Source organism: Solea senegalensis, linkage group LG9 (assembly GCF_019176455.1).
Source record: "Solea senegalensis isolate Sse05_10M linkage group LG9, IFAPA_SoseM_1, whole genome shotgun sequence".
NCBI lineage: Eukaryota > Metazoa > Chordata > Actinopteri > Pleuronectiformes > Soleidae > Solea > Solea senegalensis.
In genome coordinates this window covers 3,102,642-3,128,209 of record NC_058029.1, presented here as the reverse complement: position 1 = coordinate 3,128,209, position 25,568 = coordinate 3,102,642, and the positions used below count along the sequence as shown (strand labels likewise).

Sequence of the window (25,568 nt, the reverse complement as noted above, 5' to 3'; positions counted from 1 at the left end):
ATCATGTGACTGTGTCAGCCGCAGCAGCCGCAGCATCTTGGAGATGCCATCTTTGTCAGTGTGTACACAGCTTCATGCGCATGCTGGTTTCGTGAGTACGAAGACACGTTTCAGACAACGAAGCGTTTGAAGAAAACCTTTGAAGGAAAGATCATGTACAAAAGGTCATTGTTTCCGTGTGAACATGAGACTTCGACTCAGTGCTTCTCAAATAAGTGACATTGTTATCACAATAACGTTAAAATACAGCGGCGGAAAATAGGTAGAGCAAAGTCAGCCGCGGACTTTTCACACGACGCAGATTTATTCCAATTAATAAGATGATTTGCTCTCTCTTCATCCTCCTCTTCCTCACGTCAACTTCTCACACTGGATTAGATTAAGATGGAGCGAGAGATAATGTGACTGTAATTATTGTTATTTAATTTATTATATCGTTTTCTACGCACTTGTCGCTTGTCAGGAGCTGTTTGTCCGTCTGGTCCCGTACCACTGCCTCGGCTCCCTGTGGTCGCAGAGGGACAAGAAGGGGAGGGAAGGCGTCTGTTGGTCTGTCCGGGCCACCGTGCGTCAGTTCAACAAGTTGGCCAAAGCGGTCTTAGCGTCCTGCCTCTGTCCCACGAAGCTGCGCAGCCAGCAGAGAGCCCGTCTCCTGGAGAAATGGATCAGCGTGGCAGAGGTCGGTGGAACATAATAACCAAAAATATGTTTTAAAAATCAACAAAAGGTCACATGTGGCCGGAAAAAATTGTGCTCCACTGTGCATTTTTCTGACAATAAACCCGCATAATCCTCTCATCGTAATCCCACTCTGCACGTAACATCACAGAGTCGCAGTCTGTTTCGCTTCTGTTGATAATTCCACTTCAATGAGACGCCGAGAGCAAATATTCTATAACATATTCATGAAGTTTTGATTGATGTTGTTTGTCTGGTAACAACACTGTGCTCTTTATTTTTGGGCAGTTTTTACAGTTTGTCACATGATTGAAGAGGAGATTGTTAAGAATCAGCATTTTTTTTTAGTACATTATGTTCCAGTACATGAAGAGAAGCAGCCCCGTGTGAACAGAACGAACCACAAACGTCAGTGTACGACGTGAAGGAAAGCAGTAAAGCATTTAAATCTGCTTAAGAAACAACACGATTGCACAAGAGGAAATGTGGATTAACTGTTACTGTGCACACTAACGTTTGCAGTGACTGAATATGTCCCCGTCCTTGGGTAGTTCAGTCACGTGAGCACTTTTTATTCCTTTCAGAGCCTCTTTTTCTATGAAGCCACTAAGTACCTCCATTATGTTCTTCATGAGCATGTGTTTATCTGTAAGTTTGTGCTTCTGTTAGCCCAAATATGTTCCCATAAGGTTTTGGTAAGAATACAATTGGAAATATAGTCAAATATCTGACTATTCTAAAATACAGCGCATGAGTACATATACAACATCATGGAGAGCAGAGAAACCCAACAATTCACACAATGAGCAAACACTAGGAATTGGTGGAGTGAAAAAAAACTCATTTTTAACAGAAGAAGAAATCTCTGACAGAACCAGACTCAAAGATGTGCGGCCATGTGCCTAGACAGGTTGGGGTGAAAGGAAAAAGGTCAGACACAGGAGAGGTGGGGGAGAGAAAGGACAAAAAGGATATGAGGTAGGCACAGAAGAAAGAGACCAGGAGCAGATACACAACAATTGTATCACGTTTAAGTTTAGACAGTCAGTGATAACATGTTTATAGAACTATAATGTCATTTATATAGAAGCTGATGAGATGCATTCAATGACTGCGGTAAATGGCTCTTTCCCGTTATACAGACCTAGCTCTCCTCTACGCAACTCGGTCGCTAAATACACGAGACTCCTCATTTCCTGTTGCTAGATGTTGGAGATGTTTTCAGGGATTTTTTAAGTCTTTTTAACTGATCTACAGTTTCGACATTGTTCGCTTTGATTCTTGTGTCGGACGTCGCGCTCGTGACTCTTCCAGTGACGACACTCTCTGACCAATCGGTGGCCGGCAGTCTGTCATCTCTCTCAGATCTCTGGCTCTTATAATTGGCAAAACTAAATGAACCAATAGTCAAATCATAACTCTGTGTACAAGATTCGACACTCTACCATCAGACTAAATTTCATCTAGATCTGATCCAGATTACGGATTTGGCTGCAATTTAAAGCTAACATGGTTCAGTCCAATTGAACAAGGTCAGATGTGTAAGTCTCAGACTGTTCCTCTGGATCCACGTGCCATGATAATGTGTTTTAAAGCCTTGGTTTTAAGGTGCTGTGGCTCAGTTTATCGTCACATGAACAAAACCGACGCCAACATCCTGTTTGGCTAAGTGAGTTAGAAGTGGTTCACTGCCAGCACGCTGTCACGAGCAGCGAGCGCGGCCCAGCTTTCTTTTCGGGGACAAACCTCTTTAGCGGTGTATCCATTATTCAAACGCTGCAACTCAATACTTCACAGAGCCAAACCCACAAGTGTTCTCAATTACAGTGTGTGTGTGTTTCATTCATTCATTCATTCATTCTGCTTTCAACAGGAGTGCCGAGCCAGAAAGAACTTCTCCTCGCTGTACGCCATCGTGTCGGCCCTGCAGAGTAACCCCATCCACCGGCTGAGGAGGACGTGGCAGGAAACTGACAGGTCTGCTGCTGAAACACAAATAAATAGGAGAATAAAGATCCGAAAAAAAGTTAAGATGAGATGGACTTTTATTGATTCCCCCATAGAGGAAATTTAAACCGACGCAGCGGCACAAAGCGAAGCAGCAGAATTTAATTTAAGACGTATAAGAGTAGAAATAAGAACATTTCCTCACATTTGTTACTTTTTTATTTCTGTTTTCTGTTTAATATCTGTTGGTTTGGAATAGTTACTCGAAGTGAATGAAGTGATTAAACGGTTCTTTTGCAGGGAGGCGATCAGGAGATACGAGGAACTGTCTGACATATTCTCCGAGAAGGACAACTACTCGCAGAGCAGAGAGCTACTGAAGGAGGTGAGTCGCTGTCTGGAGAAATTAATAATGATTAATATTATGATATTTGGCAAGAATGAGTTTTTTAGGGCATTTCTGGCAGGAAAAAAAATACAATTCGAAATAATGATATTCTAGAATACAGCGAATGAGAGCTTGTGAAAGTAACGCAGGGTTCTCAGGGTGTTGAGTTAATGAGATGCATTCAAAGACCCCGGTAAATGTAATCACCTCTGCCAGATCTACAGTGCTACAGGGGAGGAGCAACTTCAAATGTCAATTATTTTCAAACACATGAAGTCCACTAACTAATGGCAGAGCAGGAACAGAGCGTTTTCCTGCACGGATGTTTAATTCAGACTACAATAACACAATAAAAACAAACACTTTGTAGAGAGGCACAATCGTTTGAGATGCTCCACAGTTGTGTTGCCGGTTATAGTTCTCGGGCTATATTTAACGAATTGTGCTTTCATTACATAGATAGATATTGGTTTTGAGTCTCTGCCAGCAGCCTTTGACGCAGTGTCAACACTGAACCTACTTTGTAATGGTGTAGAAAATAGAATAAGAAGGACACGCACGTCCAGTGAAACACATTTACAAGGATTCATGTATTTATAGCCGTGAAAAAGAAAAAGAAGATGAAGATGAAGATCTGAGCGCCAAGAGCTCCCATTTAACCCTTAGTGCTCACGCGGCACAGATCAGTAGTGGTTTTAATCTTTACGGCCAGAAAATGAAATTGTGTTGTAACTAATGTTACATTATTTTATTGAGGGATTAAACCATATCATTGTTGTTTAGCCGGACCCACCCCTGGACTTTGACTGGTAACTCTTAACACCCTGATCCTTTTTTTAACAGCAGCATGAGACATTTATTACTCACCACTGGACCATCTTCATGTCTTCACGCACACACAAACACACTGTCCGTCTGTCTGTCGGGCTTTATCTTGTGCTGAAAACAACATTGGCTGTGAGAGATTTAGGACTTGTTTAAAGACCAGACACAAACTCTGCTCCAATCTGTCGGAGCAGCAGCGGTGGCCTGATTCTGTCACCACTGTCAGACTTGTACTGTGTGAGCGAGTCGAGGGAAACCGCTGCGCTTTCATTTGCTGTGATTGTGCACTTAATGGAGATGAGAAAATGAGTTGAATATCGGTTTAAAAAAAAAACATCTGGATCAGATTATCATGGAAGATACGGCTTTTTTAGCACATTTAGCTTTCATTTTCAAAGCGTCACTAAAACCCCCGCCGTCTGTTGCCCTTTGATTTCCTCAGTCAGCACTTTCTGCCAGTGAGTGAGTGACTGGCAGACACGGTGTAGTGATTTATGATTCAGAGTAATAAAAGTTAGAAGAGAAGAGGATTATTCACCGGTCTCTCATCGCAGCGCTTGACAATGTAATAACAGTTTATTAGCGCGTGTTTATGACAGACTGTCCTCTCCGCTAACGCCAAGTTTGTCGTGACAGATCTCAAGAATGAGCTGTGATGGAGCGTACCATTATTAATGCCAAAAAGAATAGGCTTAAAAATTAATTTATAATTAAGGGTTGCCTTGAAAGAGGTGTTTTTGTCTTTTTTTTTTTGGTATTCGTAGACATTTATCAACGTCATAATGTGATTCATTCCTTGTAATATTTAATCACATTTAACAGCTGTTTCCATATAAGAATGGCACGGCCCAATTTTAATTCCGAAAATGGAATGCAAACTGACAAAAAGTCACTTAAAACTAATTTTCCTCCATGTGCGACACTGCACTTAATGATGTGTTCCATCAAATACGAAGAGGAAAAAAACCTCTCTCTGGACTCTCTCTAAATGGACTTTCTTTAAAATTGTTGTTTCTTTTAAGGACAAGAGCAAAGTTCGAAGTCACAAATGTCCCTTATGTCCCGTTGTCTTGCAGGAGGGGACGTCAAAGTTTGCCAACACTGACATCAGACTCAACAACAGACATGTCAATAAGGTGAGCACAGTGGAAAGGCAAAAACACATTATTGAGTGGTTTCTTGATTAATCCATTTGTTGCTTTGGCCCATCCACCAAAAATGTCCGAATGTCAATTTCTGCAGCCCTAATTAAGAGAAAGTTTGTTGTCTTGTTTCTCAGGCTCAAATATGTCACATTCACAGATTAGAATTTTGTAAATTATTCTCACTGGAGTGTCGGAATATTTCGTGGATGCTTCAGCCAAGTATTTCAGATAGATTCAGTCACAGTGGTCCAACATTTGTCTCTTCTTTCAGTGCACAAGTTCATGAAAACAATATGTGTTTTTTGTTTTTTTAACAGCCCATGTGTGGTGTGAATACCAAACAAGGACTCTTTGCCCCGGCACAGGCCCTTGATGGTTTTGAAAAGAATTAGAAATGATGCAAGACCCTGCAAATTCTCTGTCAGTACTTTTAGGTTATATGGACATGACATTAGCCTTTAAGTTAGTCAATCTGATGTCACATGAGACTGCAGTGTTTTCATTTGTCAGTAAGAAGCGAGAACAATTGGGATTTTTGTAGTTATTGATACTGGATTTTGGAGGCTGATGCTAATATTAATGACTACTAGTTAATTACTACTAGTATTACTAGTGAATATGGAAGTAAAAATAACTTAACTAGTTGAAAATAGCTTGCACAGATTATCTTGTTGTTCCTGGGTTTATGAGCGGAACTAGCTTGTGGCTAAATTTAGTACTTTAGTAGCATCTTTTCCTCAAGTTTCATTGTTTCTCTTCACTCTTCTGGGTGGTCAAATGGAAACTAGCTCGTAGCTACATTTGTAGCTTGATGCTTCTAGAATCAGAAAAGATTAGCAATAAACTTGAAGCTAATTCTGATTCTTTTGCTGTTTCTGGGTCTACAAATGGAAACTAGCTTTTTACTGAATTTAGCATCTTTTCCTTTTCTTCTTGCAGTTAAAATAATTCTCTCCACTGTTTCTGGGTCAATAAGTGGAAACTAGCTCGTAGCTAAATTTGTAGCCTAATGCTTCTAGAATCAGTCACGATTAGCAATAAACGTGAAGATAAATTTGTAGCTAATCTTTTCCAATTCTAGAGGTTTCAAAATTCTGATTATTTTACTGTTTCTATGTCTATACAATGGAAACTAGCTTTTTGCTCAATTTATTTTTTCCCCTCCTTGTTTCTGCCTTAAAGGAAACTACATTAGTTTGTAGCTAATTGTAGCTTAACGCTTCTAAAATCAGAAAATATTAGCTCTAATTTAAAGATAAATTTGGAGCTAATCTATTCAGATTACAGAGGATTATCTTGCTCTTCCTGGGTCTACAAATGGAAACTATAGTGTGAGCGGAATGTTTTCTGTTTATAGAAGTTAAAAAATAATAATATCTGGGTTTTATTGTTTCTCTTCACTGTTCTCGGCTCTACAAAGGTTAATTAGCTCATAGTTAAATTTCATATTGAGCATTTTCTCCCTTTGTTTGGGATTAATGTATTATTCTTGTCTTCGAATTACGCCCCAAACATCTGCTTTATGTTCCGTATCAGCACATATCGGACATCATATAGACTGATACCATAGGGCAGATACCTATAAAGTAAATGTGATAAGCCATTAACAGCCAATAAAACCAGCCAACCCACACACAATTTGGGCTTGAGTTATTAAAATGATATTAATAAAAAAGCTCTGTGGCTTTACTGCAAGATTAATCATGGATTATATCCCCCCCAACAACTACTTGGAAATAGAGTTTTGCTGCAAAATGCAACATTAAAACACTGATACTGTTGTCACTTCGGCTAAGCGGGGGTGGTTCAGTGGTTTGATGGAGGGTTAGAGGGATCGACCAGTGAAGTGGAACGGAGAGCTGTTGAGTGTGTGTAGAGAAAAAAGAAAAAAAAAGAAGCTGCAGGCAGCCGCTCTAAAATCCTTCACTGTCAAATCTCTTTATGGTGTGAAGAGAAACCTTGGTGGAACTGCTCACAACTCTTTTTGTCTTTCTTCTTGTTTTTTTTACACAGTCCAGTGCTCTGGGCACTGTGCCGTACCTGGGCATCTTCCTCACAGACCTCACCATGCTGGACACGGCGGTCAAAGACAGGCTCGATGTGAGTTTGTCTCATTTCTTTTCGCTCACAAAACGCCGCGAGCTGCTGCTCTGTCTTTGACTTTAATCCTCGGGTCTTGTGTCCTGTCACTTCCTTTGCAGAATGGCTACATCAACTTTGACAAAAGGAGAAGGGTGAGTGTTGCAATGCGTTATTACTCTGAGGGATAAAAGGCTGAGAAGTTGAAACAGTTATCTGCCTTAAAGCCAGAATGTTCTTTTGTTTAAGTGCGGTGATATGAGCTACTCCTGCCTGCCTTCACTGGCGGTCAGCAGGGACAGAAGGGTAACTAAAGGCTCACCATCACTGTGAGGGAAATTCATAATACTTTACAGTCTTTAGCGTTATTATATATTATTTATCGCTAGTTTAAAGTCCACAGATTGGAGCCAAGAGCAGGATATTCCAGAGAGAGTTTGTTGTATCATTGTATCTAACTCTAACCCTCAGGGCCTTGTTTACTTTTCTCTAAAACCTTAATTGCAAAAATGACCCAACAACCGCTTTATCTCATTATAAAACAGCCTTTTGTGGATTGGGACTCAGGAACTGTCCACACCAAAATGGGTCTAGGTGAATCCGCCAAAGTTTGGTGTTTCATCCACACGGAACAAGCGTTTTGGAAGCCTTAAAAAATGTTTAGTTTATTTTGGAAACATTGTCCCAGAGTGGGAAAATCTCAAAACATCACCCTTGTGAGTTCATATAGACAACAAATACACTACTTTAGGAAGTCTCTGATAAAAAAATAATAATAAAGCGTTTGGCATAGCGGCGTTACAGTGACACATACAGGCCTGGCATATGCACTACAGTCGTCGTTCGGTGTTTCGGGTGGGTGAAGACATTTCGCAGTCTTTTCTTGGAGATACGGCAAGAAAATAACAAGTAACACGAGTGTAATGTGAAGTGTGAGGTGCAGTAATACCAGACAAGCCAAAATGATGTGGGTGGTCATTTTAATTATGATATGAAACCTGTGTTTACAGGAGTTTGAGGTCTTGGCTCAGATACGGCTGCTGCAGTCTTCCTGTAAAAACTGTGTTTTCAGCACCGACGAGTCGTTCTCACAGTGGTATCACAGCGTGCCCACACTAACTGAGGAGGAAAGGTAAAAAAGAAAAACACACTCGACACTGTGTATATTTAATTATTTTCTTATAAAGGTCGAGTGTCATTGAATGTGTACTCGTGTCCATCGCAGTTACCGACTGTCCAATGAAATTGAAGCACCCGGCGAGCCGAGTCCACGTGGCCTTACACCAACAGTCATTATCACACAGTGTCCAGAGTGAGTGCATCACACACAGACCTGTTTCTCTTCGTTTTCTTTCTGAAGATTTAGCAAAAAATAATGATGATTTAATGTGAAAAATAATGTTTTTATTGTAACAGCCTGAGCAGGTCCCGGACCAGCCTGCCCGGCGACAGCGACAGTCTCTTTGAATTCTCCTCACCGGTCAATAACCTGCTATCAAAACTCACAAAGGTAATATTACTGTGACTGTTGCATTTTATGCATGGATGACTCTAAATTCCCTTAACCTAAACCAGTCCAGTTTCTCGGCTGGATTATTTTAATTCTGCCGCTAGTCCAGAACACCGCCGCCGCTCGACTGAGAGAGACACCACATCGCACTGATGTTGCGCTGGGGTTGATTTTAAATGTTTACTGTTGGTTTGGCACCATTTTACCTCTCTTAATAACACCCCATCGTTTAGATGTGCCAAAAATCCCTGACTAAAAACTCGACCAAGCCTTTTTCTGTAGATTTTTTTTTTACTATTTTATTATTTTAAGTGTTTAGTGCTTTTATGTTTGTTATGCCTTTAAATGTGACTTCCCTTGACTACTGCATATACAAGGGTATGAGATCAGAGTGGAGCTGAGGAATTTTTGACCGGGATGTGCAGAAAATGAAACAAATAACTGAAGAAAAAAAACCTTTTCTCTCACTCCAGAGAGCAAATGATCTTAAAGCCTTGGAATAAATGTGCCTTCTGTGAAAAGTGAATAATGTAAATGTTTTAATTTGCCAGTGCCAGACTAAAAAAAGGTGAATGAAACTGTCTCCATATTATTTGCACATAAAGAACATATAAACAGCTGTGTCATTGTCCCGTAATCCATAATAATCCCACATAAACAATCATTTTATCTTATCTCATTCTTTCGCAGCACATGAGGTCTCCATCCGTGTCCTGTCTGGACGTGGACTCGTCCCCGCCCACCGCCGAGTCCACGCCCGCCACCCTGACCCCATCCACTCCCACGAAATCCCACCGCCGGTCGGCCTCCTGCGGCAACAACCCCCCCAACAACATGCAAGGGTCGGGGGCCGACATGAGAATCATCCGGATACGCATGGACCTGCAGGACGGAAACTTATACCGGAGCATTCTGGTAATGATTAAACCCGATTTCATCTGCAGCAGCAGCAGCAGCAGCAGCAGCAGCGGGAGCCATGATTCTGTAAACATGATTCCATCCCAAAATATCCACACACACACACACACAAACACACACACACACTGTACTTAGTGCCGTTCCTCGTTATCAGCACGACTCCCATAATGATAGTCATCAGAGTCAGATCCTCGGGATGAAATGGAGCCAGGATATCATTAGTGCAAATCAAGCTGTCCTCTGGTGTCACTGTTCTTCTCCTCTCTCTGCCTCAGGTTACGAGCAACGATAAGACCCCCACTGTGATCAGCTCTGCCTTAGAAAAGCACAACCAGGACCCCAAACAGACGTCCAAGTACGAGCTGATCCAGCTCCTGCCTGAAGGAAAAGGTAAAAATAACCGTACGAGGAAGCGGGAAAATGGAAACTGATTATTCCTTTGTCACAGAATTACTCAATGAGTCTGTGTTGTGTTTTTTGTTATGGCTTAATGGTGTTGAAAAAGAGTTTGTATTTTTAAATGATCATTAATTCCCTTCATTTCTGTGGAAAGTTTCCAATTTGGAATATTTCCAAAATAAACTAAAGTTCCCGTGGAGAATTTTTGTAACCCTAAAAAATGATGTAACATGTTTTATATGATTAACAGGGTTCTGATAGGTCCTTGAAATCCTTTGTGAAAGTTTGTGAATTTTGAAAAAAAATCAAGGCCTTTGAAAGTTTTTGAAAATCACTCCCTAAATAGACACGGGTCATTGAAAGTGCTTGAATTTTGTGCAAGAAAGAAGTGAAGTTGATATTTAGGTAAATGTCTCCCTTGTTTGTGACGACGCCACCTGCTGTTTCACACCATGCATTGCCTGATGGACAGATGCCGAGTCGTAGTTACTAGCGGTGTTGCGGACACTGTCCACTGTCTCCGTCGTTGACGTGAGACGAGTAACGTTAAGAAAGAGAGAGCAAATGACGACGTGATGATGTCTGAACATTCCAAGATCTCTGTCTCACCAAAGGAATTGTACAAAGACGGACTTTGTCCAAGATCTCGAGGACAATCACTTGTCCAGATGCAGAGTGTGCTGCAAATCAATAAAAGTGGACGCCATCATGGGCCCCTCCCATCTTAAGCTGTGTCAGCACATTGGGTCCTTGAATTTGAGGGAACTGGTATACTGGAAAGTCTTTGAAAAGTCCTTGTATTTGATGTCAAAAAGAGGAGCGAAAACACTCTCATTCACCTCCTTCTCTTGACTTCTGTTCCCCTCCACTGCAGAACTGGTCATCCCTGCCACAGGAAACGTCTTCTACGCCATGACGTCGTCGAGCGTGGACTTCCTGTTGCGACGGAAAGGCGGGAGCGCTCCTCTTGGCTCGCAGCCCATCAGCACGGAGACCAGCGCGACGTTCCCTCGAATCAAGGCCAAGGGGCGGAGACTGGTCAGGACTCTGTTTTGACATCATCGGCTCTTCCTCAACTTTGTCCACAGAGACGTTTTGTTTTTTTGTTCGTTTGTTTGTTTTTCCTCGCAGTCCCTGACGTCACCGTGGCCTTCTCCTTACAACACACACACAAACACACACACACAAATGTCTCCGTACCAAAAACACACAAAGAGTCCACGTCTACTGCTGCACTCCTGTGATCACCAGAGCTTTTTTTTCCAACCTCGCGATATGCATTACTGATTTGAACCCAGAGGAAGAGCTACAGAAGTCGTTCTGTGAGTGATTTTTGGTGCTGGCTCTGGCATCACGTAGCACTTAAAACGTCGCATTTTCAGTCCGACTTGAAGAATAAGACTTGTTTAAATTAAAACCAAAAAAAAACCCCTTGTTGTCATCCATCTCCGCTGAGAGTGATGTCTCCAAATGTAAGAATCCCCGTTTAGACCTGGTATTAACGTCCCATCGCATACAGGACTGGTTGAGAACACGTCACAAAACGCAAATTCAACTTTTGCACAACCTTGCATTTTTCTAACACTGCACTGTTTGAATCCAGCTAAGGCTGCAGTCAGACTACGACAATAAGGCAATCGGACAACTTGTTGACCTTTACGTCACAGACAAAGCAAACAGTGAGTGGTGAGATGGTTCTGTATGTGTCGTACCTGCTGTGGATGGAGCGCGGCTCTGGTGGTTGCCACGTTGTCCGAAGAAAGACGCCGCCGTCGCCGCCGTATGATTGCTGGCAACAGTACTGCAGTTTGTGCGTCGTCTCCTTCTGCTGCCAGGTCAAAGACGGGGACCAAGTCTGATTACAATCCAACTAAGCATATACAGTAGGTATGTTAGTCTGACTAAGACTAGCTCCATCGTCTTAGTCCGACTAAAATTGGATTTTTAACGTGCGTGTTTAAACGCACTGATTGATCAATCAAATGATGGGTTGGGAACAAAAAGTAAGTCGCGGGACATTGTAGCTGCTCCTCTTTAAAGACACAGACTTTGACTTCAGAGGACATTACATGACTTCCATACATTTCCTGGGTTTTGAAATGAGGCCAGATCAGGGTCAGCTGCTTCTTGCGTCAAATATCAAATATCAGCAGTTCACTGGGATATCAATAATCGATAACATACCAAGGCTTTCGTGCGGATCTTCAAAGACACAGCACTTTCAAAGGTGACAAACGTTGCTTCATTAAACAATAACGTGAAATTCAGTCGCCTTTGTCCCCAGGCCGCACTTTTGGACACGTTTTCTAATTTTCGTCCCTGAATACCAGGTTTTAACGGGTCCAAAGGCAAAGATTCTTATCACCCGCGAAGGATTAAAGACTGTTATTATTATTATTATTGTTTATATTATTATTATTGTTATTGGGTTAAGTGAACAGAAAGACACATGGATGTAAAAAAAACAAAAACAACCGATGCAGCGTCACCGTAGCAACACACTGGAGCTCATCATGTCAGATGTATATATATATATATATATATATATATACATATATATACATATATACAGTTTGTTTTTTTGTATGTATTTATGTACTGTGTGACGTCACAGTTAGGGCTGCAATTGGTTATTAATCGATTAATCTGTTCAAGGTTTGTTTTGTTTGTTTCTCTGGTTTTTCGGCTTCTTAAATGTTGAATATGCTCATGTTTCTTTGCTCCATAAACATAGAAATGATTCAAACTGAATATGTTTGGTTTGACAGAACAAGACATTTGAGAACATCATCATTTCAGGGTTTGGGAAACAAACAAACAACATGTTTCAGGGTCCGAACAATGAGTCGATGAATCAGGGAAATAATCGACAGATTAATCGATTAATTGTAGCCATGACGTCACTGTTTACACGAGGACAGCTCGTTGTCCGTGTGTCCGAAGGTTTAAAAAAAAACAAAAGACAAACAAATGCAAACTTTAAAGGCTTTGGCACTACAGACAGTAAATAATGGAGCAAATGTTCCTTTCAGCTGCAGTTATTCACATTTGTTTGCTCTTTATGTGCAGGTTTAGAGCTTAAAGATGCAGGAGGCAGGATCACCAAAAAAATCTGAATTTTTTTTGGGTCAAAATCAAAAAATTCCAGGGTTAGTTATTAATAAAATTGGATAATCACTATTGGATCATTTGCTAGTACGGAAGAGCGTTAGTGCCACATTTTAACTATTGTTTGAAAACCAACACCTATGAGATTAAATCCAGAAGTTTTTGAAAAACTTTCTTTCTAAAAAAAAAGTTCATATGTGGCGCTAATCCTCTTCCGTATAAAACACCCGATCCTGCAGCAGCAAAAGTAAAATACACAAAACAGAAAAAAAGCCACTCATTTCACTCTCAGACGAGACCAAACGACAACAGAAACACCGTTGTGCCAGAAAACAACTTCAACAAAGATGAAAGGCCCATTATTGCAGCTTTAAAAAAAACAAAAACACCTTGCAGCTCTTCCTTTCAAACCCTAGTAACTTTAAAAAGAAAGTTTTCCACGTTTGCACTTTTCAACAGAGCATAAGCTAAACGTAATTAAAGCAGCTCAGCAGGAAACGCCTTCACTGCAGTTCACACACACACACACACACACACACACTCTCTCTCGCCTTTGCTTTCTTTCTTTTATAAAAAAAACTTTGGTGCAGATGTGTAACACACAACCTATACAAGTAAATGTGTCTCATCCGATAATGGATTTTAAAAGCCAAGAGATTCTTTTAGTATTGACAACAAACAAAAGGTTTGAATTATTCAAATAATAACACAAAGTATTCTGTGTGCTATAATGTGAGAGACCACATTTTTACCAATCCAAAATCTGATTTATTATTAATATCCAGGATACTGAGGATTAGCTGGACCCAACGATCAGGTTAAACACCCGAGTGAGGTAACGTTGTTGTTTTGTTTGTTTGCAGACAAACTGCATTCAACAAGCATCAGCATCACATGACTCACGTGGTAGGAAAAAAAAAGTGTAACTGGGTGAAAGTTTGTGTAATTGGAGCCAGAATCAATTTTCGATTTTTCGCTTGGTATTCTACAACTTTAATCTCAGATTTTGGGATGTGAATTTGGCTTTTGGGATTTAAGTATTTTAAACCTTCAAACCTTTAGGAAACACTGAAAAATTTAAGTGAAAGTCCAGTGCTACATATTAAACGGCTTTTAAAGGTCCAGTGTGTAAAATTAAAGTGACTTTTTTTTTTAATTTGACAAAAATGTAAGCATACAATCACGCAATTCTTGTTTATTTTTATCAGTAGCAGGGGTCAGCTCTGCAGAGACCACCATGTGTTTACAGTAGCCCACAGCGGACAAAAAAAAACATCTTTTGAGTTTTTAACGCTAATTGAAAGCGACACGGCTTTTAAATCACGCTTAAAAGAGAAGGGTGAGGTGAATGTTGCTAATTTGTTTTATGTATTTTTTTTTTTACACACTGTACCTTTTTATTAAAATTCAAAACATTTGACGAGACAGATTTGCAACCACTCAAAACCTCAACTCTGACGCAAATCCTGTGACCTCTGGTTGCCGAGCTCCCGTCGCGCCCGGTGCTTGTGAGGCCACTGCAGCGGCGGAGGCACCGGGCGCGGCCAAAACCAGGGAGAGGATTCTGGGTAATAATCGATGACGTGTGCTATTGTTTCAGTGCCTTTCTGTCTGTAAAGGGTTCTCACTTGTTCCCCTCCATGTTTGCATCAGAATGTACAGTACATGGCTGAAATGCAGTCTTACACTTTTATTCTCATACTTATTTATGCACTACATACAGGATGTCCTATTTTTGTGGTAATAAATTTACTTTTATATGAATGAATTGCTTTTTTGGAGTGCTGAGATGTGCTACGGCTTCATTTTCCACACTGCCGCCGCCGCTGCTGCTGAGTAGCATTAACAACCGTCTCCATGTGTCAAACGCTGACATTTCTAATTTTCTCATGGAGGAGGAAAACAAAGCACGGTGAATATAAAGTGCCACAAAAAAGATTTTTTTGTCTTTACATCCAGCATCTTTATCCTCACAGTGTAGCTGTCAATGTACGCATGTGGAATATCAAATCTGAGAAACATCATAACCAAAAAAAAAGATTGACTTTCATTAGTAAATGAGGAATAAACCACTCCTCACTGCCGTTAAATTGTGCGTGCACAGCAAAATCCAATTCATCTCACGTCGTTCGTTCATTTAAAAGCTATTTTCACACATTTGCAGCTTGATTCTCTCGCTGCGAACAAAAAAAAAACCCTCAGCTAACGTTGATTTAAGCAGGGAGTTTATTTTACAGCATTGCCTCCTACGTCTCAGTTAAAACTACCCTGCGGCTCCAAAGACACTCGAACCAAAGCTTTCATTTTCATGAGCCGTGCTCTGCTTCCAGGCTTTTTTTTTTTTAACTCACTTCTAACTAAATCTGTTTCACTGTGAAGGATTTGTGTTTGTTAAAATGAACACCCGTCCCTTCAGCTTCAGCTTTGTTCTGTATGCATCACTTTCAGATGAAGATGCTGCGGCCATTTTGTAACAGCCAGAAGTCATTCTGAACAATAAATGAACAACTTAAATGTTTCTCTTTTAGCCTTAAAGGCCCCCGGAAATGCATTTCCTCAATGGGGTTTTTCATTGTGAGTAATGGGCTCCGCCACGAGGGCAGTATATTCAGATTAAGTGGAGAGAGAGAGGGAGAGATTTGTGTTTTTCTCTGTGCTGGTTTGAAGTGGATGGGACTCGGATGGAGAAAAGGCGGCGTTAAGTAGGTTCTCGTCAACATTTAATTACCGTCAGTCGGTGGGTTGTTAAAGCTGCAGTAGGAAGGATCGCTAGTAGTTGAGTCTCATCTCCAGGTTGTTAGATACGAGATAATCGATTGATATTCTAAGAAATCATGATGCGGATTGTCTTCCTCCCGCACCGTCATTCATCTGACTAAATATGAGGAGTTTACTTACAATGCAGAGACGCAAGTCGACGAGAAGCTCGCATCGGCCCCACCGGCGTGCGGCGGGAATTGTGTGAATGTCGCGCGTCAATCGCTGCAGCACTCGAGTCGAAAATGTTCAACTTTGGGGAGATTTCACTTTGACGCGATGACCAATTCTCCGGATGATGTCCCGTACTTGCCGGCGCCCAGACTCTGCTCAAAATGGAGGAGAAAATGATCATTTCGGTTTGTGCGGGCACCCGGGGCTCTACAACATAAACCACCATTTCCACCTATGGTCCCAGCTTGCCTCACGCACGGCACGGTTTAGGTTGGTTTTCCACTACAAAATATTACCTACTCAACGTGGGCGGAGTCTTCACTGCGCGGCTGCAGGAAACGGCACAAACGAGTGACGAGTTACTTGTAAAGCAGTTGTTTTCAGTGTAACTGTAAATACACCAGACTCCTCTGTTAAATGTCGATATTTTAGACATTTCCAGATTCTTGTGTCGGACGTCTCTTCCTGTGACAGCACTCTGACCAATCCGTGGCCGGCAGTCGCGCATAGTATCGCCTCAGCTCACGTGGAACCTCGCCAGAGCAGGTACTAAAAAACATAAAAGACATTGGGTATTATCGCTAGTGGAAAAGCTGGAGGAGTCGAGCTGGTGGAAACACGCCAATAAGTCGCTATATGTACTGGGACAAAAACAAAAGGAGACAGTGGCAAATGGTCAGTAAAGAAGCTGATGACACAGCGGTTCAGAGTGAGGTCAGGGCTTTTCAGTTTCAATCAATCAGTGTTGCTAATTTCTACACACTGTACCTTTAATAAAAAAAAAGAAAGTCTTTCAGTGCCTTTGTTGACTCCTGGTTCGTCAACACTGGATGGTTGATCCTCCACAGTCCTCACACTGCAGTGCTGCTGACCGGTAAGCCTTCCACACCGCCGGGTGCTGCTGACACACGGTGCCTCCTCCTCGCGCCTCCTCCGCCATGTTGCGGTTTATGTCTCCCACACAAACCCAGCCGCCTCCCACGCCATCCCCTCCGGCCGCCGCGGTGCTGACGGCCCACTTGGAGTGATCGTCGCTCGTCTTGAACGTGAACGTCTGCCCCGGGTTAATGAGCTGGATGTCCAGGACCTTCCAGCCCAGTGAGCAGTCGGATGGGAGGATGCCTGTGGAGCGAATCCAGAACTGGACCAGGAGGTCGGACTGCAGCGTTGGGGCCACCCAGGAGTGGTAGAGGTCTGATGGAGCAGAGAGGACGGTCACTAAGCTGAAACGAGGTCAAGCAAGCGTCAAACTTTAAACTGAGTCGTACCGTTTTTGAAAGAAGCGCCTTTGGCGAAGCTGATGAACTTTGCTCCGTCCTTTGACGTCAAAGTCACGCTGCGGTTGGACGCAGTTTTGGACGCGTGTTTCTCATCACAGACGGCAGCCAGAGCAGGAACCAGCGACGCCAAGGACTCGGGGACGTCGCAGTCGTACACATTGGGCTGATTGATCTGCAGCTGCTCTCCTGTGGAGAGAAACGGAATCAAAATAATGAGAAATGCTGCCACATGTACGACGACACCGGTTTAGAGGTCAACATCAACAAGTGACTGATGGAAAACGGGATGGGTATAAAGACAGATGAGCCAATACCATATTTAAGCCCAGTATTGAGCTGATGAAATCACTGAATATCGATATCCAGAGATAACAGAGATGCGTCAATAACCAGAGGCTGCAGAGACAGACAGGTACCACCAACATGTCACTTCATGTGATGTAAGGAATCCTGACAGTTATCAAGATCCCATATGGTCTAGCGGTTAGGATTCCTGGTTTTCACCCAGGCGGCCCGGGTTCAACTCCCAGTATGGGAACATATTTATCCAAGTTCCTCAGTCAGAAGGGCATGAAAACCTTAAACTCAGGGTTATAGATTGGAGCTCTGTGTTCAGTAAAGGGAATTGAGCTTGTCAGTTCAAATCCTGGATACCCCTGAACAAGATACTGTTTTTTTTATTCCAAACAATATCCTCATGACGATGAAGCTCTCGGTGATTGGGTGATTATGTTTGAAATTGTGTCTTTTCTGTCGTTTACTCTCGAGGCGTCACAGTGGACAAGTGCCTTAAAAGTTTGCTAAATTTAGCAAAAATGAAGCGACTTGTGAGAGAAAGAAGTTAAAACACTGACAAACACAACAGTCTGTAAATGTGAGGCAGTGAATCGTCTTTGAATGTTTCTGCTGCTAGCGATGATTTCATTGTTACCGGGAGCAAAGAAACGAAGAAAATATTCACATTTAAGAAGCTGAAACAATCAGAAATCTTGTTTTAATCATGGAAAAAGCTTCAAACCGATTAATCGATAACTCCAGATATTACACACACACGTCTTAGTGCTAAGCAAATCCACAATTCAAACTGATAATGTGGACAAATGAGTCTAACTGCCAGGTAATATCTTCTGTATGCAGCGTGTCGACTCGCAGTGTTGTTCCTGTGCACATTCAGGCTTCATAAATGAAACATGACACGGCTTTAATCACCTTCTGCTGTTCTGACTGCGACACACCCCGAAAACACCGCCGCACGTCTCAACACCCCAGCTGGAGAGGCAAGAATCCGGCAGAGCAAACGCCTGCCGCAGTGTGAGGGCCAATATCGCTATGGTTACAAAAGCTCAAGTCTAAATACATTACCCCCAGGCACTGCTATAGCAACTGTGCCAACTGCCGGGGTCTGCCAGTGAACTGCAGCGGCAGCAGCCAGACGCGGTGATGACACCTGTTTACTCTCATTATCTCTGATGGAGATTATATCCTGATACCTGAGTGGATTATTAAGTGGCTCAATAATGACTGATGAATTCCGGCACTGACAACACAGAGCGTGGCTTGTGATTCAATGACACTCACCGTCTCAGCGTTTGCAGGTTTGATTCAAAAATATTTGTTGTTTTTTTTTACCACGAATCTTCAGCATCTGCTCCTTTGTGGGAAACTAAATTGAAACATTTCTATTATTTAAAAGTTCAGCGCGTATGATTTAGATTAAATTGTCTCCATTAAGGGCAGCAATTTAATTTCATGATGTTTTTTGAGTCTAATATTTATATCTGGAGGTCAAACTTCCTATACACAGTAGTAAATGTAATAAATGTTCAAAAGTTTCATGTTCCAATATAGGTCAGCTGTCTGTAAGTACACCTGCAGAGCAACTTTCCCTGTCCATTCCCCGTCTAATAAGCAAACTACTCAGTCAAATAGCTATTTGTTGTGAAAAATAAAGTCAAAAGGAGAGCGGAGGAGAGGAATAATAGGGGATACAGTCTACAAATCTGGAAAGAGGAGCCAGTATGGAAGTGTCTAAAACATGTATTCTCTTGAATGGCCATCAGGGGGTGACTCCACTGGTTTGTACGTAAATTTATGTGAAAATTACCCTGCCTCTCCCTTGGTCTATCATGCTAGCAACACTTTCCTCCTGATATTATGGTCATAATTACTATCAATACAGCATGACATCCATTTAGTAAATTGTGGTTCCATTTAGAGCCAAATAGACGACAACAGACGACCACGCTTTAGAGCGGAGCTATGGTGTGATTGAAAGCGGCTGTTAGGCCAGTCCTTGCACTCTCATGTCTTGCTTCTTCTTTAGCTTCAAACCAATGGGTGACGGCATCACTGAGGCCAATTTGTAAGAGTTTACACAAGTAACAGATAAAATTGAATGATGGATCACAACAGGCTGATGTACTGTTAATCATATCACAGCCATGCGGGATTTCTGGCTTCTGGATCAGAGCTATCCATTTTTTTAAAAAGAAGGGCCACATACTGTCACACGACTCAAGTCTTACCAATAGTCTGGAAGTGGTCGAGCGGGTAGGTCACGCAGATGAAGTTTTGTCCATAGTTGACACCACTGTCGGGGTAGTAATACTCTCCAGCCTGCCGTACAGCGGGGAAGTGAGGAGTGCTGTGAACCAACCAGAAGCCCTGATTTTTATCAAGCAGCACAACACCTGAGGAGCAGAGATAAAAGACACGTCAAACAAATCCATGTCAAGTACTTGGGTCAACAAAGCCAGTGCAGCTGAAACAACACAAACAAGCCAATGATTTATAAACTGAAGCTTCATCTTATTGTGCCTGTTGTGCTGTTCACAAAAATATGAATTTATCTATTTTGACCATCTGGATTATTTGTCAGATTACAATAACACTATGTGTAATCCCTGTCCATTGTCAGGCTTTTCTATGAAAAATGTACGTCATAAAGTACAGTATACCATGAGAATACAGAAAACTGGTGTATATTATATGGTATCTTGGTCATTTCTAAATAGGTTTAAAGTTGAAACTTTCCTATGGCTGATCTCCTTGTGTAGCTAGTAGGGCTGCAACTAAAGATTATTTTCATAATCAATTAATCCATTGATTATTTTCTCGATTAATTGAATCGTTTGGTCCATAAAATGTCAGAAATTGTTGACGAATGTTGATCAGTGTTTACCAAACCTGAAAATTATGAATATATTCATAATTATAAATGTCTTGTTTTATCCCCAGGCTACAATAATTAAATTTTAATGATTTCTTTATTATATGGAGCAAAGACACCATAAAATATTCACATTTAAGACGCTAAATAGTTGATGATTAAGTCAGTAATCGATTAATTTTTATTAAATTATTAATTAAGTAATCGTTTCATGCAAGATATTCATCGAGTGTTCCCTTTCCCCGGAAAATCTAATATAAAGTATAACACTAAAACTGTGTAGGAGCAAATAGTGTATTTTATATAGGATTGTTCTGGTGTTCACCTTTCGTGTGTCCCCTCTTGCTTCCACTGCTGCTCTCCCATCTGTTTCCACGAACCTCAGTCGGCTTCTGGTCATTGTAAAGGATGTACGCTAACTCTGTGTTCTGTGAAGCGGACAGACATAATTCATAATTAAATTCATGCCAAACACACAACAAAACCACAAACACACCATTCCATTTAAGCTGAAACTTGAAAATAAAAGAGCAAAACAACGTTAAAAAGGAAGTATAAGTTCTCATACATGTTTTGTATGATCCTGCGTTTAAAGCTGTTGCATTAGTATGCCCACAGCTGCACTGACACAAACTGGATAGTGTGCATTTTCAGTTCTCATTTTCAGCTTTGAATTTTCATCTACTCAGATGATAAGTGGTATTTAAAGAAACACTTCTCTAAAAAAAAAAGAAAACACCTTATCACTGCATTATAAAGTGTCTGTGTGTCTGCAAAAACAGCAAATGCAGGCAAAAATAAATTACATCTGCTTTATATTCTATTTAAGCTGATGTCTAGGGGAAATTCTTAATATGTGATGCCAATGTTGCTTCAGGAAGCACTACTTAATGCTAATGGGGATTCAAATTCATAAACAACTAAAGTCAGTTCCAAAAACCTAAACTTGTTGATTAGCATATGATCTATCATTTTTATTTAAAAGATAAATTAAAACTTTCAAACTGACACCAAAACCAAAACTTACAGCCAAATATTACAGTTGTGCTTTAAAACAATAGATTTTCAGATTCACACTATCGTATTCACGTGAGACTTGACCGCAATAGTCTTATGTGACCACTAGCTACTTCCACACACGGTGGTGTTGCGATTGTCTGCTCACGAAGACAGTTTGCTGCAGTTGTCTTCTTTCAAACAAAAAGGGCCACAGCGTCCACTGCTGGACAACTTGATTCCTTCAAATTGTGTGATGCACTTCTAGGCTGTATATTTGTTTTACTTAATTGGGTTTTTTAGGGTTGGAGTTTGAATTATCACCTACAACTAAACTGTACAGTAGAGTTGCCCTGTGTTTTTTTGATGTCAACATTAATAATTGTAATCCAAACAGATTAAAGAGATCAAAATGTGTACATTTTGCAGCAGGAATCTCTTTCATAACCAAGCAAAAATGCAATAGGAACTGAAATATATCTAAGTTTATCATAAAATATAATAGCATCGGGAGCAGACCTTTCCTTGTGAGTACAGTTGTCCCACTGTCCGGCCCAGAGCTCCTGAGGTGTCGTTCACTGTCACTTTCCCTTCAGTCCATCCCTCACTGCCTTTGTCCATAAGTAAATACATCTCACCCTCAGACCGGGCTTTTCTGCCATGTTGTTTAGGCAGCTTGTACAGATAGAACCTGAGAGAGTGACAGAGACAGACAGACATTTTAATTGTCAAAATGTAAGAAAGACTTAAGAACTAAATTACTATTTCAGCTTTATTAAATGTCTCATCTGCATGAAAAGAAAACCATGTGCAATACTCTGCTACCAACATGATATGAAATAACTAACATGAAATACAGTTCAGCGAGTTACCAGTCAACAGCATCTCCTTTGTCATTGTAGCAGCTGATTGGTGTGCTGCCTCCCTCTAGTGGCACAAAGACGATCAGCAGGGAAATTAAGAGAAACATCTATGAGGAGAAGGAGATTTCCGGTTAAGATGATAATCCTTTATGAGAACAACGGGGACATTTACAATGTTGCAGCAGGACAGACAGTGAAAAAGTAGTAAGGTAGTAAAGTGTAAATGTTTTAAAAAATGTATCATATATATAAAGTAAACAGCAGTTGAAGGCTGAACAGGGTGAGGGTTTGTGTAAATAAAGGGTAGATTCACAAGTTTTTTTAAATATCTGAAACGTGTACTTACAAGCCCAAAGGTTGTTAGTCGCTGCATATTTATTTTTGCTAGTGTTTGTAAATCCCTTTGATTACGAGTTTAAACAAAACCTACAGTGTTTCAGTGGAATGTAAAGGTTAACGTTACTCTTCTTTCTGGTGACAAAGTTATGATAACCAGTTCCCTTTTTGTATTTCAGTTTGTTTCACTACCTTTAACAACTAGTCTGCTGTTATTGTATTCTTGTACACAAATGATTTTCATTAGAAAACTATAACTCAAGTGGATATCGGATTAATGAATACCTAGGTACTATTACGATAACTTTTGTTCACAGCAATTAAAAAAGTTTAAAAAAATGTTTGCAATAATATTGAAATCGAGAGCTAGTAATGAATGACAGCTTTTAACAAATATGATGTATTAATATAAAATGTGTATTTTTAAGAGGCATTATAACTGTTGAAAATATTGCACATTAGTAAACACTTGTATATTACTTGTGTAATAATTATACCACTACCACACAATGCCCATTTCATTGCAATTAATAAAAAATAAAAGTAGTTAACTTTTGAATATAATGTATTTTAGTCAAAATTGCTGTATACAGCTATAATAATACTAATACTATACTATACTAAATTAATATACTGCGAATAAATGCTTAATGACATGTAAAGTTAATGGGAGGACTTGAGGTGAGGTGTTACTGAAAGTATGACAGTATTAGCAATTAGTACTGTACAGAGTAATTCATCTGAAGTTATGTAAGTGTAGTGTAAACAGTGCAATGTTTGTCTTTTTAAGTATAGTTAGCCTAAAGTGTAAGTACTGAAAGTACTTGAGTAAATGTATCACCACCACAAAGCGTCTATTTCATTGCAGTTAGAAGCAGCACATTGGTTAAAAAATAAATAAACCAAATTAGACACGAGTCTCTAACCATGTAAATAAGTACATACAGGTACAGGCACGTTGGCGTCTGAAAGTCTGAAAACACGTTTGATATAAGCACACATACTGACCTCTGTGTCTGTCCACATACGTCTGTTGTCCTGTCTTATCTCAGAATTTACATTTACACTGACTTTCTTTATTTTCACTCACGCCGGGCAAGTTTCATTTTCGAGCTACATCCTCGTTTTTCTCTAAGACAAAACGAGCAGGATGAGACAGTGACGTTGGATAAAATGTAGCGAAACGTCGTTAGCTCCAGTTTAAGGGGGAAATGATAACAATTATCATTAAAACAGGTTAAAAAAAAGGTAGCATGGGCCTCCAGGAAAACTAATCCAAACAAAACTGGCGACAACATACATTAATTGTTAGTTTTAGTTCAAATGTTCAGCAAATACCTCATTCTTGTCCGATCCTTGTGTAAAAGTCCGAGGGATTTATTCACGTGGCTGGTGACGTCAACTGGTGGGCGGGTCAGTAAACAAAAGCGGAAAAACAAAATATTGTCTTCCTATAGCCACCAAAATAAAATAAAATGCACAATGTAGTTAAATTAAATTGATGTTTTGATTTTCCATATGTTAATACTTTAAATTAGAACTTAGTACCATTTAACTGATTTTACCGCTTGTGCTGTTTTTAGATTTGACATATTTCTTGCTTATTTATGCATTTTATTTTGTATTCATTATTAATTACCTAATTACCCTCATAGTCTCACCTATTTTACAGATCAACTGCTTTACCCTTGTGGGATTTTAAAAAAAAGTGATATTTTATTGATAATTTTGGCAAACATTATTAATGGTGCCGTCTAGGATTTTAAATAGCATGCCATGCCAGGGTGAGAACGAGATCAAATCACTTCTGAAAGGCTTTAAAGTTTGGCCACTTGAAAACAATCAACAAACTAATCTAAAAAAACAACTCTGTTTGAAAAGAAAATCCATCTCTCCACTGGAGGGAACTATAGATTAGTCGTCATAGATACAAAATAATATTGCAAACTCATGTTGATCGGTTGCAGAAACACATGTACGTCTTAAGAGGAACTGTGTGAATTTAACTCTTTCACAACCTTTCTTTGTATTGCATGTTGTTATTCTCCCTCCGTGTTCCTCTTCTTTGTTTGAAACTTTGACCGCCTCATATCACTCGCTGACTCAGTACAGCTCGAGGCTCTAAAAAATAAATTCAAGACAAAATGACTTCTCATCTTGTTGGCCGGATTGTTTGTACACGCGAGCATAAATGTTTCTATTTTGTGTTTGCTGCATATTCCCTCATACTTTCTGTCTGTCTTCACTGTTATTTAACCTGATATATGTATATATATATATATATATATATATATATATATATATATATATATATATATATATATATATATATATATATATATATATATATGTATATATACATATATATATATATATACATGATGTATTTATATATTTTCTCTTTTCTTCTTTTGATATGAGTGTTGCTATCACACCCCACAAGTTTCTGCTCTGTTTGAGGAAGTAACACAGTGCCCTCTCGTCACCTCTAACCTCCGTTGTGCCGACTAACGGGACTTCCTCTCAAAGATTTCCTCTTAGCTAAACAGACTGTCGTTACTTGATCCTGCACCTAAAACCCAGTTTCTCCTACTCATGTGCAAAGTACATGACTTCCTGTTTTCAAGGTTTTTTAAGTAAAATAATCACATATTTTGTTTCTGGGATAAAAAAAGCTCATAGGCTGACTCAGAAGGAGTGATGCCAAAGCAATGAAAATTGGTGTGCATTAAAGTCAACCTTTCCTGATACTAACTGCATTGTTTCCTTCCAGATAAACCCACATTTGAGGACATCCCCTGAACTTGGACTTGAAAATTTGGCTCTGCGTTGTTACCAAACATCTATGTCCTTGAGGGGTTAGACCCCTCAAGGACATTCATCCTGTCATGGTTGCTATATTAGGCTCTGATGCTCGAGTAGAGAAGCAAGAGGAGCAGGGTTAGAGAGCCTCAAAGATGGCCTAAGATGACCCCCCCAGTGTCCTGCCATTGCCA

The 25,568-nt window shown here is 40.4% G+C and overlaps 2 protein-coding genes and 1 non-coding gene across 5 annotated transcripts in view; 2 read left to right on the top strand and 1 right to left on the bottom strand.

Annotated features, from left to right (window-relative positions):
* Positions 1–12,572, top strand: part of rgl2 (ral guanine nucleotide dissociation stimulator-like 2) — a 33,748-nt gene extending 21,176 nt beyond the window's left edge. For both annotated transcript variants that reach the window (XM_044034100.1, XM_044034101.1), the window contains exons 9-20: positions 464–679; positions 2,552–2,655; positions 2,926–3,010; positions 4,915–4,974; positions 6,997–7,083; positions 7,185–7,217; positions 8,073–8,194; positions 8,288–8,374; positions 8,479–8,572; positions 9,263–9,487; positions 9,766–9,880; positions 10,764–12,572. In XM_044034100.1, the coding sequence (XP_043890035.1) occupies positions 464–679; positions 2,552–2,655; positions 2,926–3,010; positions 4,915–4,974; positions 6,997–7,083; positions 7,185–7,217; positions 8,073–8,194; positions 8,288–8,374; positions 8,479–8,572; positions 9,263–9,487; positions 9,766–9,880; positions 10,764–10,945 (1,410 nt within the window). In that variant the 3' untranslated portion in view covers positions 10,946–12,572. The remainder of the gene's footprint in view (positions 1–463; positions 680–2,551; positions 2,656–2,925; positions 3,011–4,914; positions 4,975–6,996; positions 7,084–7,184; positions 7,218–8,072; positions 8,195–8,287; positions 8,375–8,478; positions 8,573–9,262; positions 9,488–9,765; positions 9,881–10,763) is intronic.
* Positions 12,573–16,680: 4,108 nt separating this feature from the next.
* dnase2 (deoxyribonuclease II, lysosomal) lies at positions 16,681–23,975 on the bottom strand. 2 transcript variants are annotated; one of them, XM_044033320.1, is made up of 7 exons: positions 23,911–23,975; positions 22,246–22,343; positions 21,893–22,064; positions 20,703–20,805; positions 19,734–19,898; positions 17,197–17,394; positions 16,681–17,122 (listed from the first exon to the last, which is right to left on the bottom strand). In XM_044033320.1, exons 2-7 carry the CDS (start codon positions 22,341–22,343, stop codon positions 16,749–16,751), a joined length of 1,110 nt encoding a protein of 369 aa, XP_043889255.1. In that variant the 5' UTR covers positions 23,911–23,975; the 3' UTR covers positions 16,681–16,748. The 2 variants fall into 2 exon arrangements, with proteins under 2 accessions (XP_043889255.1, XP_043889254.1); XM_044033319.1 differs by lacking the exon at positions 23,911–23,975 and adding an exon at positions 23,581–23,735.
* On the top strand, positions 17,675–17,746 carry trnae-uuc. Its single transcript has one exon. It is a non-coding gene; the product is annotated as a tRNA-Glu (tRNA).
* Positions 23,976–25,568: the final 1,593 nt, after the last annotated feature.